The sequence below is a fragment of the Pan paniscus genome, chromosome 23 (genome assembly GCF_029289425.2).
Source record: "Pan paniscus chromosome 23, NHGRI_mPanPan1-v2.0_pri, whole genome shotgun sequence".
NCBI lineage: Eukaryota > Metazoa > Chordata > Mammalia > Primates > Hominidae > Pan > Pan paniscus.
Window position 1 is genome coordinate 41,701,856 of NC_085927.1, and position 17,734 is coordinate 41,719,589.

The following is a 17,734-nucleotide window of genomic DNA, read 5'->3' on the forward strand; positions in this document are numbered from 1 at the left end:
AGTTAAAATATTTGCCTTTTGGCCGGGCGTGGTGGCTCAAGCCTATAATCCCAGCACTTTGGGAGGCCAAGGCGGGCGGATCACGAGGTCAGGAGATCAAGACCATCCTGGCTAACACGGTGAAACCCCCTCTCTACTAAAAATTATAAAAAATTAGCCAGGCGTGGTGGCGGGCACCTGTAGTCCCAGCTACTCGGGAGGCTGAGGCGGGAGAATGGCATGAACCCGGGAGGCAGAGGTTGCAGTGAGCCTAGATCGGGCCACTGCACTCCAGCCTGGGCGACAGAGGGAGACTCCATCTCAAAAAAAAAAAAAAAAAAAAAAAAAATTTGCCTTTTTAAGATGTCCCATTATGGACATCTCTCAGGAGAAGGAATCAAATTCCCTTGAGGGCTAAGAAGAGAGAATCCTATTAGCTTCCCCAGGGATGGAAGAATGTCCCATCAACCACCATTGCTAAAGACAAAAACTATCTTGGGGGATCTGGGTGTATCTCCTGAAGTGGCAACATAGAAACATTTTTTAACATAACATTGTTATTCTTAAAAAATTTTGTAACTGTTGCAATCCACTGTATCACATATGTTTTATTACAAGATAAACAATTTCAGCCAGGAGTGGTGGCTTGGCCTGTAGTCCCAGTCCCTTGGGAGGCTGAGGCAGAAGAATCACTTGAGCCCAGAAAATTGAGGTTTCAGTGAGCTATGATAGAACCACTGCACTGCAGCCTTGGCAACAGAGCTAGACCCTGTCTTGGGGGGAAAAAAAAGGCCCGGCTACAGTGACTGGTGCCTGTAATCCCAGAACTTTGGGAGGCCAAGGCGGACGGATTACTTGAGCTCTGGAGTTTGAGACCAGCCTGGGCCACATGGCAAAACCCCGTCTCTACAAAAAATACAAAAATTAGCTGAGCACGCACCTGTAATCCCAGCTACTAGGAGGCTGAGGTGGGAGGATCGCATGAGCCAGGAAGGCAGAGATGGCAGTGAGACGGGATCATGCCACTGCACTCCAGCCTGGGTGAGGGTGACCTCATCTCAAAACAAAAACAAAAAAACAAACAAACAAGAAAATTGCAATTACTTAATACTTGCATTATTTACCTAACTTCTCCTGAGTCCCAACATAAAGGCATCCATGCTTAAGAACGTTGCTTGTCCTGTCCCAGGGTCCCCTTGGTCCACTGCAGAATCTTTCACTACAGTATAACATGTTTTTTCTTTCAACATTTTTAAGTTTTCCAAATCCGTAAGAAATGGGCACTGTTAGTATTAAAGATATAAAGAAATTTAAGACAAGTGCTGTGTCGTTTAGATTTAGCAGTCAGTGTGATTAGAAGCAGCAGAGGAGAGGCGTGACCCAAGACACGGATTCTAGTTATAAGGTCTCTCTGGCTTCAAGAGGGGAAGCAGGGAGGCCCTATCGAGTTGCTGCGGCTCAGGTCAGAAACGGTGGACTGGACTAGGGGGCGGGGGTATCAGTGGCAGCAGGCGGAGCTGGCAATTGCCAGGAGTCCTTGGCCAGAGCCTGACCCAGCCCACCCAGCTCTCTGGTTTTCTGCTTGGAGAGAAAGATATCCTGACAGATGCGAGTTTAGGCAGTGCCCTGGGTATGACCAAAGGATGTTGGTTAAAGGCTCCGTTCTGGGAACGGGTCAGGATTCGTCCTTGCTTCCTTCTGAAGGGTTTTGTGTCCTCAGGCTGTTTCCTGGTTTGTGAAATAGGATAGTAGCTGCCTCCTGCATCCATCGGGTAATAGGGATGCAATGATTACATAAGGACTATGAAGCCACGGCAGCCATTCTTATTAATAACCTGAGGGGCGCAGAACGTCGTTTAGAGTTTGCAAGGGTTTGAAAAGCCCCCCGTAAGTGGACACTTCCCAGCAGAGGCCATCACACTAACTCTCGCGTGCTCAGCTCCTTGCATTTTACAGAAGTCCCCCCAGAAACTCTCGTTGGCGCCTCTTAGCTGCCCAATGAGGCCACATGAGTCATTAACCTCGTTCATATAACAGAAAACGGAGCTCTGACGGATCTCGTTTCCCCTGTGGGGAGATCACTGAGTCGGAAACGAAGCTCTGTGGCCATGGATCTACTTCGGATAGACTGGGAGGAAATGGATTTCCTCCGTGGGGCGGGAGGCTCTAGTGCTCGAGGGCAGGAAACGCCAGGAGGTGGCCCAAGGAAGAGGCCGCACACGACGCCCCGCCCCCGGCTCGAGCCCCGGATGAGGAAGTGGTGCGGCCACCGAGACGAGACGGAGGTCCGGCGAGAGCGGCGCGGGGGCGCGAGGGCGGGAAGGAGGCGGGGCCCCGGGGCGGAGCCACCGGAGCGGCGCGGGTTCTCAGGTGAGCGCTACACGGTCGGGGCGGGCCTTGCAGGCGCTTCAGGCTTAGGGGCGGAAGCAGCGCGGGCCGCGCGGGCGTAGGCGGGGTATCTGGAGGAGGCGCAGGGAACCTGGAGAGGGTCCAGCCCTCAGTGCCCCGGCCAGAGGCGGGAAGGGGCTCTAGAGCTTCGGTGAGTGGAGCTGCCCGCCCCGGACTGGGGATTGGGGGGGCTTGAGATAGGGGACCTTGGCCCAGGCTCCATCCCCATTCCGCTGTGTGACCTTGGACAAGTCTCTCTCCCTCTCTGAGCCTCAACGGCCTCAGCTGTGAAATGGAGTCAGGGAAGGTCTGCTGAGAGTTCGCACAGACCGAGGTTTGGGGAAGGAACTTCTGCCTTCCTCCTCTTTGTGGTTGCCTTGCTCAGGACATTGGCAGCAAAACGAGAATGGTGGGAGTGTCTCTTAAGTCTCGAGTGACCTTGAGCAAGTCCCTTGCCCGGAGTCACACTTTCATCATCTACAAAATGAGTGGGCTAACCTCTTTTAAGATCTCTTTACTATTTGGGTGTTATTGGTGTAGATGGAGACAAGGTGATGAGCACCCATTCAGCGCAATGCTTCCCCTATGGGGGTGTGATAGAATATCTTCTCCTAGGTTTGACTAGCCCCTGGCCCGAATTCCCCTTAGTTCCTGGATTCTGTGGTTCTATTTGTTCTCCATCGCTCCTTGTAACTGGAGGAGTGACTTCTTCCGAGAGTCACTTGGCACCACTTCACAGCAGAGGAACACCAGTATCTTCACTGGCCTAAAATCAAAGAGTGGTTGCAAGGAAAAATCTGACATTCCAACCTTTTCGTTTGTGTTTCTGTGGCAGGGAGGCAAGATGACTTCTCTGCCCCAAGCTTGGAACAGCTAAAGGGAAAAACAGTGCAAGATGAGAACAACAAAGGTCTACAAACTCGTCATCCACAAGAAGGGCTTTGGGGGCAGTGGTCAGTATCCATTGGTCTTTAGAGGTTTTGTAAGTTGGCTGAGGTTCTGGTGTGTGCAATACCTAGAAATTACACACTGACTCGTGTGACAATTGAGGCTAAACAGGCGACTAAACAGACTAAAGCAGCAACTGTCATACAGTAACAATAGGAGGATGGCAGGACCCTTCTAATGCATTTGCATTCAGACTTTTAAGGAACATTGTGAATGCTGCCGGTTTACTACCCTTCATTTGTTGAATTGCATTGTTAATTACAAATCTTCCGTGTATGTTCCATAAAATTCCAGCCTGCACTGGTTTGGCAGATAAGAGAAACTAAAATCGTTTATCAGTTTTTACACTGAGTGAGAGAGAAGCAGCATAGATGTGCATAGAGCAGGTATGATCAAAGCATGAACCTTTGCCTGGCTTGTAGGCATGGGAAGAAGGAGCAGGATACAGCATGTTATTCTGCAGTGAACTATAGTCTGAGTATCTACTCTGCTTCTAATTTTCCTGGTGACCTTGGGCAAGCTCCTAGTGTACCTTATCTGAAAGTTGAAGGGCTTTAGAATAGTTTCTCTTAACATCTATTTTTTTTCCTTTCTTTCTTTTTCTTTTTTTTTTTTTTTGGGACACGGTCCCCCATGTTGCCCAGCCTGGTCTGGAACTCTAGAGCTCAAAAGATCCTTCCACCTCAACCTCAACCTCCCTAGTAGTTGGGATTACAGGCGTGAGCCACTGTACCCAGCTCTCCTTAGCACCTTGAATCCATAAATCTGAAGAATAAAAGGGCACTTAGTATAATTTTTTTTTCTTTCGTAAGGGAATAATTTTCCATTCTGTCTTAACAGCATTATTTACTTCAGAAATTGGAGTTAACAATATAATGACTCTTTTTATTTTATTTTATTATTTATTGGCATTTTTTTTTTGAGACAGAGTCTCGCTCTGTCGCCAGGCTGGAGTGCAGTGGCGTGATCTCAGCTCACTGCAACCTCCACCTCCCAGGTTCAAGCAATTCTTCTGCCTCAGCCTCCCGAGTAGCTGGGACTACAAGTGCATGCCGCCACACCTGGCTATATATTTTTTTGTTTTGTATTTTAGTAGAGACAGGGTTTCACCATGTTTCCCAGGCTGGTCTCGAACTCCTGAGCTCAGGCAATCCGCCCACCTTAGCCTCCCAAAGTGCTAGGATTACAGGCGTGAGCCACCGCGCTGGCATGAGTCTTTTTAACATTGTATTTTAGGGTGTATTTACTTCTACATTATGTAGATATAAGCCTCCAGAGGGGAAGGACTGCCAGAAAGGGAAAACAATAGTTTCTCTATCATAGAGCATTGTGAGGCTTCAGTAAAGTGATACATGTAATGCGTTTAGCAGAGTGTTAGACTCTGTGCTCAATAAATGTAGCCATTGTAATTACCAGGCTACAGGCATTGCTATATTTAAACTACAATTTCTGCTAAAATGCACAGTCTATTGTTATTACTTTGATGCTGTTGATGTTGCCTAAATATTTGTGGAGTGGAATAAAGCAAATAACTTTTGGCAGAGAGAAGAATACAAGGATACAGTATATACAACGTATACAAATACATGTTTTTATGTATAAAATACAAAGGTAGTTAGATGCTGTATCCAGTCTTCTGCAAGACTATAGGTCAAAATACAACTAACAGCTGGACATGGTAGCTCATGACTGTAATCCTGGCATTTTGGAAGGCCAAGGTGGGCAGATCACATGAGGTCAGGAGTTCAGGACCAGCCTGGCCAACATAGTGAAACCCCATCTCTACTAAAAATACAAAAATTAGCCAGGTGTGGTGGTGCATGCCTGTAATCTCAGCTACTAGGGAGGCTGAGGCACGAGAATTGCTTGAACCCAGGAGGCAGAGGTTGCAGTGAGCCGAGATCACGCCACTGCACTCCAGGCTGGGCAATAGAGCAAGACCCTGTCTTTAAAAAAATGAAAATAATAATAAAAAAAAAGAAACAACCAACAGATATATATTAGGTGTATACCTGTGCCAGACGTAATGATTATGAATGCCACAAGGTTCTTTGTCCCTAAAGAGTTTTCAGTTTGGTAAGATAGACATGCAAAAAGGAAATGATAAAACCAAGCAGAAGGGGATATGTTCTCAGGGACCTTAATTCAGACTATGTAAATTAGGGAGGAAGCTCCAAGGAGCATTTGTCGTGAAACTGTCAGTGGAAACATAGCAAATAAAATTAGGGATTGCTGGGTGCAGTGGTGTGTGCCTGTAGTCACAGCTACTCAAGAGGCTGGGACAGGAGGATCACTTGGGCCCAGGAGTTCCAGACTATAGTACATTATGCTGATTGGGTGTCTGCACTAAGTTCTGCATCAATATAGTGACCTCCCAGGAGTGGGGGACCACCAGCTTGCCTTAGGAAGTGTGAACCACTTCAGGTTGGGAACAGAGCAGGTCAAAACTCCTGTGCTGATCAGCAGTGGGATTGTCCCTGTAAATATCCACTGTACGCCAGCCTAGGCAACAGCAAGACCTTATCTCTAAAAGAAAACAAAAAAATTTGGGAGTAACCCAATGTTTCATTTTACTAGGCTAAATTTTTGTTGGGTCTGATGGTATTTGAAATCTAGATAAACTTAATTGTCATGATATTAGCATAATTAAGGGTGATGTCTTTCCTTGCAAATTAAAACAGCAAAACAGTCATTCTGTCTTTATGCTTCTGAGTTTGCAATATTTGATAGAGTTCTCCCCATCCCTAGTAGAGGGGCAGGGGTAGATAAACATGAAACCACATCCCTCTTATTTTATTTATTTTTTTGAGATGCAGTCTCTTTCTGTCACTCAGGCTGGAGTGCAGTGGTGTGATTTTGGCTCACTGTAACCTCCGCCTCCCGGGTTCAAGTGATTCTCCTGCCTCAGGCTCCCAAGTAGCTGGGATTACAGGCTCCCACCACCACACCTGGCTAATTTTTGTATTTTTAGTAGAGACAGGGTTTCGCCATGTTGGCCAGGCTGGTCTTGAACTCCTGACCTCAGGTGATCTGTCCGTCTCGGCCTCTCAAAGTATTGGGATTACAGGCATGAGCCACTGCTCCTGGACTCTCTGAGGTTATTTTCTTACTCCTGTTAGATCTAAAGATTTATTGTGACGGTCACATTAAGACACTGGGAAATTCTTTGAACATTGAATAACTGTAAGGAATTGTGCTGTATCTGTGGGAACCAGCCTGTTTTGTTCCTGTTATATGCCAGATACACAATATTTGAGGGGGTAAAAGGCTGTCCAGAAGCCTAATTCCCAGATACTAAGGGCTGCTCTGCCCCTGGAAGCAGTGCGGTAGTAGAAAGAGCACGGTGTATGGAGACAAAGGTACCTGAGCGCCGTCCCACTCTGCTGCTGTGTAGCTTGGTGTTCCTGTGTGAATCCATTAGTCATTGTAAGCCTCGTTTCAAAATAGAACCTCATCTGTCAATGGGGTGGCAATACCATCCTGATGGGGTTGTGAGGAACCAGTGTGAGAACATACAGTGTACCTAATGAGTGTTTTTCTACTTGAAGTGGCTGAATTGTCTTTCAGATGATGAGCTAGTTGTGAACCCCAAAGTGTTCCCTCACATCAAGCTTGGAGACATTGTAGAGATTGCACACCCCAACGATGAATACAGGTGAGTGTCTTATAGGATCCATTGGAACTGGGCAATTCACTGTTTCCAAATGATGTCCAAGGCAGATAGCTCTCTTTGCCTTTCAAAATGCTCATGCTGTGATGGCTCAATCCTGTAATTCCAGCACTTTGGGAGGCTGAGGTGGGTAGGTCATTTGAGCCCGGGAGTTCGAGACCAGCCTAGGCAAAACAGTGGGACCCTGTCTTAAAAAAAAATGATCATGCCTTCTAGGATTTGATCAACAAATAATTTTTCAAAAGTGGTCCATTCCTTCGTTTTTTTTTTTTTGAGATGGAGTCTAGCTCTGTCACCCAGGCTAGAGTGCAGTTGTGTAATCTCAGCTCACTGCAACCTCTGCCTCCCAGCCCCAAGTGATTGTCCTGCCTCAGCCTCCTGAGTAGCTGAGATTACAGGCTCAGCCTCCCGAGTAGCTGAGATTACAGGCATGCGCCATCACGCCCAGCTAATTTTGCATTTTTGGTAGAGACAGGGTTTCACCATGTTGCCCAGGCTGGTCTTGAACTCCTGACCTCAGGTAATCCACTGGCCTTGGCCTCCCAATGTGTTGGGATTACAGGCATGAGGCACCGCACCTGGCCTAATTTTTATATTTTTTAGTAGAGATGAGGTTTCACCATATTGTCCAGGCTTGTCTCAAGTGATCCATCCTGCTAGGCCTCCCAAAGTGCTGAGATTACAGGCATGAGCCACCATACCCAGCCGTTTTTTTTGTTTTTTTTGTTTTTTTTGAGATGAAATCTCGCTCTGTCACCCAGGCTGAAGTGCAGTGGTGGGATCTCGGCTCACTGCAGTCTCCGCCTTCCAGGTTCAAGCCATTCTCCTGCCTCAGCCTCCTGAGTAGCTGGGATTACAGGCGCGTGCCACCATGCTTGGCTAATTTTTGTATTTTTAGTAGAGACGGGGTTTCACCATGTTGGTCAGGCTGGTTTCAAACTCCTGACCTCGTGATCCGCCTGCCTTGGCCTCTTAAAGTGCTGGGATTACAGGCATAAGCTACCTTGCCGCGCCCAGCCTTTTTTTTTTTTTTTTTTTTTTTTTTTTTAAGAGACAGAGTCTCGCTCTATCACCCAGGCTGGAGTGCAGTGGTGCCACCTCGGCTCACTGCAACCTCTGCCTCCTGGGTTCAAGTGACTCTTCTGCCTCAGCCTGTTGTGTAGCTGGAACTGCAGGTGTGGGCCACCACACCTGGCTAATTTTTGTATTTTTAATAGAGACAGGGTTTCGCCATGTTGGCCAGGCTGGTCTCGAACTCCTGACCTCAGGTGATCCACCTGCCTTGGCCTCCCAAAGTGTTGGGATTATAGGCATGAGCCACCCAGCCCAGCCTCTTTCTGGTTTTAAAGCTAAGATGACAACTGAAAGGTTCTGTAGCATTTGTCCATTTCCTTTAGTGCATATGGAGTTTCTTTGTTTCTTTTTTTTTTTTTTTTTTTTGTGAGACGGAGTCTTGCTCTGTCGCCCAGGCTGGAGTGCAGTGGCACAATCTTGGCTCACTGCAAGCTCCACATCCCGGGTTCACGCCATTCTCCTGCCTCAGCCTCCCAAGTAGCTGGGACTACAGGCGCCCACCACCACGCCCGGCTAATTTCTTTGTATTTTTAGGAGAGACGGGGTTTCACTGTGTTAGCCAAGATGGTCTTGATCTCCTGACCTCATGATCCGCCCGTCTCGGCCCCCCAAAGTGCTGGGATTACAGGCATGAGCCACCACACCCGGCCTAATTTTTTCTATTTTTTAGTAGAGAAGGGGTTTCACCGTGTTAGCCAGGATGGTCTCGATCTCCTGACCTCGTGGTCCACCTGCCTCGGCCTCCCAAAGTGCTGGGATTACAGGCGTGAGCCACCGCAACTGGCCGAGTTTCTTTGTTTCTGAGTCAGCTTTCTCCCTTTGTTGTGCTGTAAGTCACAGAATGGCCAGAGTGACCTATCTGCCTTTTGTGGGGGATGAAGGATGCTAGGGAGTTACTGCTCACGGTATCCCAACTCTCTTGTTGCTTTCTTTTTCAGCCCTCTGCTTTTGCAGGTCAAGTCACTTAAGGAAGATTTACAGAAGGGTAAGAATTACATCACTCTTCTTAGAATTTTTTATTTACTGCCTCAGAAACTGTAAGAAACCTCTCTTCATAATTTCAAGGGATGAGGGCAAGTAATTATCTTCTTTTTTAAACAAATTTTAATTTAACTTTCAATTCAGGCAGTACATGGGAATGTTTGTTACATGGGTATATTGTGTACTGGTGGGGATTGGGCTTCTATTGTATCCATTACACAGTGAACCTTGTATCTGACAGAACAGATACAGATACAGAATGTTGTATCTGTGTCTTAACATTTTTTTTTTTTTTTTTCTGAGACAGTGTCTTGTTCTGTCACCCAGGTTGGAGTGCAGTGGCGCGTTCTCGGCTCACTGCAAGCTCCGCCTCCTGGGTTCACGCCATTCTCCTCCCTCAGCCTCCCAAGTAGCTGGGACTACAGGCGCCTGCCACCACGCCCGGCTAATTTTTTGTATTTTTAGTAGAGACGAGGTTTCACCGTGTTAGCCAGGATGGTCTCAATCTCCTGACTTCATGATCCTCCTGCCTTGGCCACGCAAAGTGCTGGGATTACAGGCGTGAGCCACCACACCCAGCCTGAACATTGTATTTTTCAACCTTCATTCTCTTCCCTGTCCTTGTTTTTGGAGTCCTAAGTGTCTATTATTTCCATCCCACTTATAGGTAAGAACATGCAGTATTTGGTTTTCTGTTTGTGAGTTAGTTCACTTAGGATAATGGTGGCCTCCAACTCCATCCATGTTGCTGCAGTGGACATGATTCCATTTTTTTATGACTGTAGTTCTCTTCTTATCAAATTAAGTTGCCGCTAAAAAAAAAATTGTAAAGTTGACGCTTATAGTCCCAGCTACTCTGGAGGCTGAGGTGGAAGGATCATTGGATCCCAAGAGTTTGAGGTTTCAATGAGCTGTAACGGTGCCACTGCAGTCTAGCCTGGTCAACAGAGCAAGACCCTATCTCAAAAAAAAAAAAAAAAAAAATAGGCCAGGCACGGTGACTTATGCCTGTAATCCTGGGAGTTTGGGAGGCTGAGGCAGGCAGATTGCCTGAGCTCAGGAGTTTGCGACCAGCCTGGGCAAAACGGTGAAATCCTGTCTCTACTAAAATACAAAATATTAGCCGGGTGTGGTGGCATGCACCTATAATCCTAGCTACTCTGGAGGCCGAGGCAGGATAATTACTTGAACCCGGGAGGCGGAGGTTGCAGTGAGCCGAGGTCACGCCACTGCACTCCAGCCTGGGCGACCGAGCGAGACTCCGTCTCAAAAAAAAAAAAAAAAAAAAAAATACACAACCTGCCTGTTGCCCAGGTTGGTCTTGAACTCCTGGCCTCAAGTGGAGTTCCTCACACCTTGACCTCCCAAAGTGCTAAGATTGCAGGTGTGATCCACCACATCTGTCCCATTTTTTCACAAACTATTTGTTAAATGCCTACTCTGGGTGAGTAGGGATTGGGGAGGAAGAAATATATATTGATGATTGCCCACCACATGTGCAAGGCACTGTCCTGGGAGCTTTGTGTAATCTAACATTATCTTCCCAACAACTCTTGAGTGAGTGAGGAAGTTTATTATCTGCCTGACTATACAGTCTAGGCGTAGCCAGAAGCAGTGATTCCTGCTTACTTATTCTGGATTCAGACCCTTTCTTTTTCCCTCTAATGGCTATGCCATGCTGTTCAAGGAACCAAAATGTTAATTGAAAGTAAATAAGATACTCTTTTAAATAGTTCTTAAGAGAAAAAAACAAAATTCTGGGTTGCTCTAAAGGGCTTTGATGGCTGGGTGCAGTGGCTGACGCCTGTAATCCCAACACTTTGGGAGGCTGAAGTAGGTGGATCACCCGAGGTCAGGAGTTTGAGACCAGCCTGACCAACATGGTAAAACCCCGTCTCTACTAAAAATATAAAATTAGCCAGGCATTGTGGCGCATGCCTGTAATCCCAGCTACTCGGGAAGCTGAGGCAGGAGAATTGCTTGAATCTGGGAGGCAGAAGTTGTGGTGAGCTGAGATCACGCCATTGCACTCCAGCCTGGGCAACAAGAACAAAACTCTGTCTCTAAATAAATAAATAAATAAAATAAAGGGCTTTGATGTCACCCACTCTTTCTTTTCTTTTTTTTTTTTTTAAAGAGATGGAGTCTCACTCTGTTGCCCAGGCTGGAGTCTGGAGTGCAGTCTCACGATCTTGGCTCACTGCAACCTGCGCCTCCTGGGTTCAAGTAATTCTCCTGCCTCAGCCTCCCAGGTAGTTAGGACTACAGGCATGCACCACCATGCCTGGCTAATTTTTATATTTATATTTTTATTTTTTTGAGATGGAGTCTCACTCTGTCACCCAGGCTGGAACGCAATGACATGGTCTCAGCTCACTGCAACCTCCGCCTCCTGGATTCAAGGGATTCTCCTGCCTCAGCCTCCTCAGTAGCTGGGACTACAGGTGCATGCCACCACACCCGGCTAATTTTTGTATTTTTAGTGGAGACAGGGTTTCACTATGTTGGCCAGGCTAGTCTCGAACTGCTGACCTCGTGATCTGCCCTCCTCCGCCTCCCAAAGTGCTGGGATTACAGACATGAGCCACCATGCCCGGCCTAATTTTTATATATTTAGTAGAGATGGGGTTTCAACATGTTGGCCAGGCTGGTCTCAAATTCCTCACCCAAGGTGATCTGCCTGCCTCAACCTCCCAAAGTCCTGGGATTACAGGCGTGAGCCACTGCACCATTGCCCCTGCCTTTTTTTTTTTTCTTTTTCCCTTTCAGACAGGGCCTCTCTCTGTTGTCCAGACTGGAGTGCAGTGGTGCAGTCACGGCTCACTGCAGCCTCAACCTCCCTGGGTGCAAATGATTCTCCATCTCCCACCTCCGCCTCCCGAGTAGCTAAGACCCCAGACGCCCAGCCCACAGGATCATGCCTGGCTAATTCTTTTTTTTTTTTTTTTTTTTAATTTTTGCTCAGGCTGGTCTTGAACTCCTGGGCCCAAGCAGTCCTCATGCCTTGGCCTCCTAAAGTGCTAGGATTACAGGCATGAGCCACCATGCCTGGCTGTCCACTCATATTTAACAATTCAATGTTTCAATTTGAGGAGAAAACATTCTATAAAACCTGGCTACTCTGGTTACACTGCCTATGGGTTATCCCTGCTCTGCAAGGAGCAGTAAAAAAAAATTTAAAGTTTTCATTTTTATTGTTATGTTATGTGGTGTTATGTTATGTTATGTTTGTTATGTTATGTTATGTTATTTTGAGATGGAGTATCCCTCTGTCGCCCAGGCTGGAGTGCAGTGGTGTGATTTTGGCTCACTGCAACTTCCACCTCCTGAGTTCAAGCAATTCTCCTGCCTCTGCCTCCTGAGTAGCTGGGACTACAGGTGTGCGCCACCACACCTGGCTAAATTTTTTTTGTATTTTTAGTAGAGGCGGGGTTTCACCATGTTGGTCAGGCTGGTCTTGAACTCCTGACCTCATGATCTGCTGAGCCACCACATGCAGCCAATTTAAAGATTTTAAAAGAATTCTATAAAACCTTAATCCTAAGAATGACCTTCATACCTTCCCCTTATCTCCTGCCCCCTGTTACGTTTCTTACCAGACTTAAGGGCTCATTGAAAAATTTGTTTCTTCTTTACCACTGATAACTTCATTCCAAAGAGAAGATCTCCTTTCTCTTCTGGAGTTTTACAGGTCTTTGAACTTTCTTGTCTTCCTTCTTATTTAATTTATTTATTTATTGAGACAGAGTCTCATTCTGTCACCCGGGTTGGAGTGCAGTGGTACGATCTCAGCTCGCTACAACCTCTGTCTCTGGGGTTCAAGAGATTTGTATGCCTCAGCCTCCCAAGTAGCTTGGATTACAGACGCCCACCATCATGCCTGGCTAATTTTTGTGTTTTTAGTAGAGACAGGGTTTCAGCATGTTGGCCAGGCTGGTCTCGAACTCCTGACCTCAGGTGATCTTCCTGCCTAGATCTCCCAAAGTGCTGGGATTACAGGTGTTAGCCACCATACCCAGCCTCTTCCTTCTTAAATTCTTTATTTTCCCTCCCTTCTCCCTTTTTCTCTCCATTTTTGTTGATTGCTTAGGCTCTGGTCTTATTTCGCCTAAAAAAGCAGAGAATTGTTTAAATTCTAAGCTCCTGAAAGGAAGAGACTGTGTGTTGCCCGTGTCAGATGATCAATTGTGTTGCTTACTGAGTTGAGTGTTTATAGATTAGAATATAGGGATCTGCTTTTTCAAAATATGTTATCTGAGCCAGATATTGTTTCTGTTTTAGAAACTATCAGTGTGGACCAGACTGTGACTCAAGTGTTCCGGCTGAGACCTTATCAGGATGTCTATGTTAATGTCGTAGACCCTAAGGTATGTCTTTGTTTTGTACTTGAATATCTTTTTGGAATAAGCACCCTTCCTCAAGGTTAGATTACTAAGGAAACAATGGGTTACTTAAGTGTAGTGTTAGACTATTAAATGTGTGGCCTGCTAGGTGTGGTAATTTCAGTACATCAGGAGGCTAAGACAGGAGGATCGCTTGAGGCCAGGAGTTCAAGACCAGCCTGAGCAGCATAGTTAGACCTTGTCTTTATTAAAACTTTTCTTTTTTTTTTTGAAATGGAGTGTCACTGTTGCCCAGGCTGGAGTGCAGTGGTGCGATCTCGGCTCACTGCAACTGGTGCCTCCCAGGTTCAAGCCATTCTCCTGCCTCAGCCTCCTGAGTAGCTAGGATTACAAGCCCGTACCACCGCACCCAGCTAATTTTTGTATTTTTGTAGAGACGGGGTTTCACCATATTGGCCAGGCTGTTCTTGAACTCCTCACCTCAGGTGATCCACCTGCCTCGGCCTCCCAGAGTGCTGGGATTACAGGTGGGAGCTACCGCGTCCTGCCTACTAAAACTTTTCTAAAAGATTAGCTGGGTGTATTGTATATGCCTGTAGTTCCAACTACGTGAAAGGCTGCAACAGGAGGATTGCTTGTGCCCTATTGCACTTCAGCCTGGGCAACAGAACAAGACCTTGTCTTGTAAAACTAAACATGTAGGCCATGGGTGGTGGCCCATGCCTGTAATCCCAGCACTTTGGGAGGCCAAGGCAGGCGGATGACTTGAGGTCAGGAGTTTGAGACCAGCCTGGGAAACATGGTGAAACCCTGTCTCTACTAAAAATACAAAACTTAGCTGGGTGTGGTGGCGCACCCCCGTAGTCCCATCTACTCGGGAGGCTGAGGCATGAGAGTCACTTGAGCCCAGGAGGCGGAGGCTGCAGTGAGTGAGCTGAGATCGTGCCACTGCACTCCAGCCTGGGCAACAGCAATATCCTGTCTCAAAAAATAATAATAACTAAATAAATAAGTAGCCTACGTGTCATTTAGAATGTAGGCAGTATGTAGGTTGCATTTAAAACCCACCACCACTTTTCTTGAAGCTTGTCCTAACCATTTTCTGTATGTGAAACTATATGTAAAACTTTCTATTAAAATACTAACATTTTAAAATGTATTCTCATTTTTCTTCAAGAAGTGATGTTATAATAGATAAAAATTATTGTCCAGAAAGTACTATTGACATTAATAGGGAAAAAAGTGCATAGGTCAGTGTCATGTTTGTGTGCCAGAATCCAGACTAAAATACAGAATGAGTCCCCGACTACCCATCACACTCAATGTGCTACAGCGGCTATAGGATCAGTTGTAGATTTACCAACTATACTGAAAAGTGTGCTTTGGCAGGATATAATTCTGTTTATCAGAGTTCTGCTACTGAATGGTCTTCCAGTAGTTTTCTTTTTTGCAGTAAGTTTTTTTCCATGGTAAGTGGGCATTACCTTCTGACTATAAAGTGTGGCAAAGTAATGTCAGAGATATCATTTGATTATTCCTTTTAGGATGTGACCCTTGACCTAGTGGAATTAACTTTTAAGGATCAGTACATTGGCCGTGGGGATATGTGGCGACTAAAGAAAAGTTTGGTAAGATGTGATTTTTTTTGAAAGTCTGTTACTTTTTCCATTATATGAATAATCCCTGTTTATTATGGGAGAAGAATATAAAATCGTTTCTGATTTCAGCATCTACAGACAATTATTGTCAACATCTTGTGTGTTCTTCCATTCTCTTTTCACTGTTTTTTTTATCTTTTGTTTACTGTTACAGATTTTTACTCAGCATTTTTGGTTTAGATAGGAAGTTATACTGTATTTTACATTGGAATAGAACCATAGTTTTCAGGTTTTCACTTTATCCCATTTGCTCCTCACATCTCCTCATGGACAGGTATTTATTATCCCTAATTTATAGAGGTAGAAACTGAGATTGAGAAGTTAGGTAATTGCCCAAGGCTAGATAGTAAGTTGACTCTTGGCCAAAACCCAGATCCTGTGGCTTCCAGATCACACTGCTTTTTGCTGTACCCTCTTCCTGTTTTCCACATGTATTCATTGTTTTTTTTTATTTTTCTGAGATGGAGTTTCGCTCTTTCTCCCAGGCTGGAGTGAAATGGTGGGATCTTGGCTTACTGTAACGTCTGTCGTCTGGGTTCAAGCGATTCTCCTGCCTCAGCCTCCCAAGTAGCTGGAATTACAGGCACCCACCACCATGCCCGGCTAATTTTTTTTTTTGAGACGGAGTTTCTTGTTGCCCAGGCTGGAGTGCAATGGCATGATCTCGGCTCACCACAACCTCTGCCTTCCTGGTTCAAGCGATTCTCCTGCCTCAGCCTCCGGAGTAGCTGGGATTACGGGCATGCACCACCGCACCTGGCTAATTTTGTGTTTTTAGTAGAGATGGGGTTTCTCCATGTTGGTCAGGCTGGTCTCGAACTCCAGACCTCAGGCAATCTGCCCGCCTCGGCCTCCCACAGTGCTGGGATTACAGGCGTGAGCCACCGCGCCCAGCTTTTTTTTTGTATTTTTAGTAGAGGTGGGGGTTTCACCATGTTGGCCAGGCTGGTCTTGAACTCCTGACCTCAGGTGATCCGCCCACCTTGGCCCCCCAAAGTGCTAGGATTATAGGTGTAAGGCACCGTGCCCGGCCCATTTTTTAATTATTCATTTGTTTATTTTTTTTGAGACAGACTCTCTCTCTGTCACCCAGGCTGGAGTGCAGTGGTGCGATTTCTGCTCACTGCAAGCTCCGCCTCCCAGGTTCACCCATTCTTCTGCCTCAGCCTCCCGAGTAGCTGGGATTACAGGCGCCCGCCACCACACCCGGCTAATTTTTTGTAGTTTTAGTAGAGACAGGGTTTCACCATGTTAGCCAGGATGGTCTTGATCTCCTGACCTTGTGATCTTCCCATCTCGGCCTCCCAAAGTGCTGGGATTACAGGTGTGAGCCAGTGCACCTGGCCCCATTTTTTTAATAAAAATATTTTTATTATATTTTAATTGTTTCTTTTTTTAAATTTTTTTTTTATTTCCGTGTTACTGGGGAACAGGTGGTGTTTGGTTATATGAGTAAGTTCTTTAATGGTGATTCGTGAGATTTTGATGCACCCATTACCCAAACAGTACACCACACCCACATGTATTAATTTTTTAATGAACATTTCAACTTGAAAAGATTAGTTCATCAGAATTATGAACTGGTTCTGAAAATTCTCGTTTGAGGTTTTTTTTTCCATTTTGACACTAATCAAAAGAAATGAAGTTTTTGTATACTATGTAACCACAAATTATAGGTAGAATTTCCATACAGGGTATATTTTCAGGAAAAATCTGCTTAATTTTTATTTGTTGAGGGTTCCATTTTCTAAAGTGAGAGATAAAATGAGAAACAACACAATATTTAAATGAGTATATAAATGCAGATATGTATGTAAACATGTGAAGATGAGGATATTTGTAAAGCTGGTCATTTATCATCCACCTGGTCTTTGCTATTATCTATACTTGCCAAACTCTTTAAGCACCTACTGTCATACCTACCCTAACAGGTTTTCCTGTGGGGTAAATCTATTACTCACAAGCTAGTTCAACTTTGGGTTGGTAGAAGAGATTAGAAAGCTAGGAGTTCTTGTTTGTGATTTTTCATGGCCTTAATATGTTAATCAATCTCTCTCTCTTTCTCACCCTCTCTCCCTCCCTCCCTCTCTCTACCCCTCTCTCCCTCTCCTCTTAGGTCAGCACATGTGCCTATATCACCCAGAAGGTGGAGTTTGCTGGCATCAGGTAGGTATTACATCACTCTTGCCTTATCTGTGCAGTAACTGGGCTACATAAAGCAGTGGAGGCATATGGATGTCCATATAATAAAATGTGTAAAAGTATAAAATGTTAGATTGTTGGCTGGCCACAGTGGCTCACGCCTGTAATCCTAGCACTTTGGGAGGCCGAGGTGGGCGGATCACGAGGTCAGGAGATCAGGACCATACTGGCTAACACGGTGAAACCACGTCTCTACTAAAAATACAAAAAATTAGCTGGGCGTGGTGGCGGGCGCCTGTAGTCGCAGCTACTTGGGAGGCTGAGGCAGGAGAATGGCGTGAACCCGGGAGGCAGAGCTTGCAGTGAGCTGAGATCACGCCACTGCACTCCAGCCTGGACGACAGAGCAAAACTCCGTCTCAAAAAAAAAAGAAGTTAGATTGTTGTAGCTCAAACAAACCACAAAATGCACTATAGTAGTTTGAGGCTTATTAATGGAAAAAGTTGATGAAGCCCCCTGGCATTCTGTAAAAAAGGAAGTAGAAAAAAAAA

The 17,734-nt window shown here is 45.8% G+C and overlaps 1 protein-coding gene across 18 annotated transcripts in view; it reads left to right on the forward strand.

Annotated features, from left to right (window-relative positions):
* Positions 1 to 1,353: 1,353 nt before the first annotated feature.
* Positions 1,354 to 17,734, forward strand: part of DEPDC5 (DEP domain containing 5, GATOR1 subcomplex subunit) — a 156,102-nt gene continuing 139,721 nt past the window's right edge. For 4 of the 18 annotated variants that reach the window (XM_034948722.4, XM_034948725.3, XM_034948726.3 and 1 more), the window contains exons 1-7: positions 2,121 to 2,349; positions 3,203 to 3,320; positions 6,883 to 6,970; positions 8,998 to 9,044; positions 13,322 to 13,407; positions 14,928 to 15,011; positions 17,158 to 17,207. In XM_034948722.4, the coding sequence (XP_034804613.2) occupies positions 3,263 to 3,320; positions 6,883 to 6,970; positions 8,998 to 9,044; positions 13,322 to 13,407; positions 14,928 to 15,011; positions 17,158 to 17,207 (413 nt within the window). In that variant the 5' untranslated portion in view covers positions 2,121 to 2,349; positions 3,203 to 3,262. Of the gene's footprint in view, positions 2,519 to 3,202; positions 3,321 to 6,882; positions 6,971 to 8,997; positions 9,045 to 13,321; positions 13,408 to 14,927; positions 15,012 to 17,157; positions 17,208 to 17,734 lie in introns of all 18 variants that reach the window. The other 14 variants (XM_057301011.2, XM_055105799.2, XM_057301013.2 and 11 more) reach the window with 11 other exon arrangements.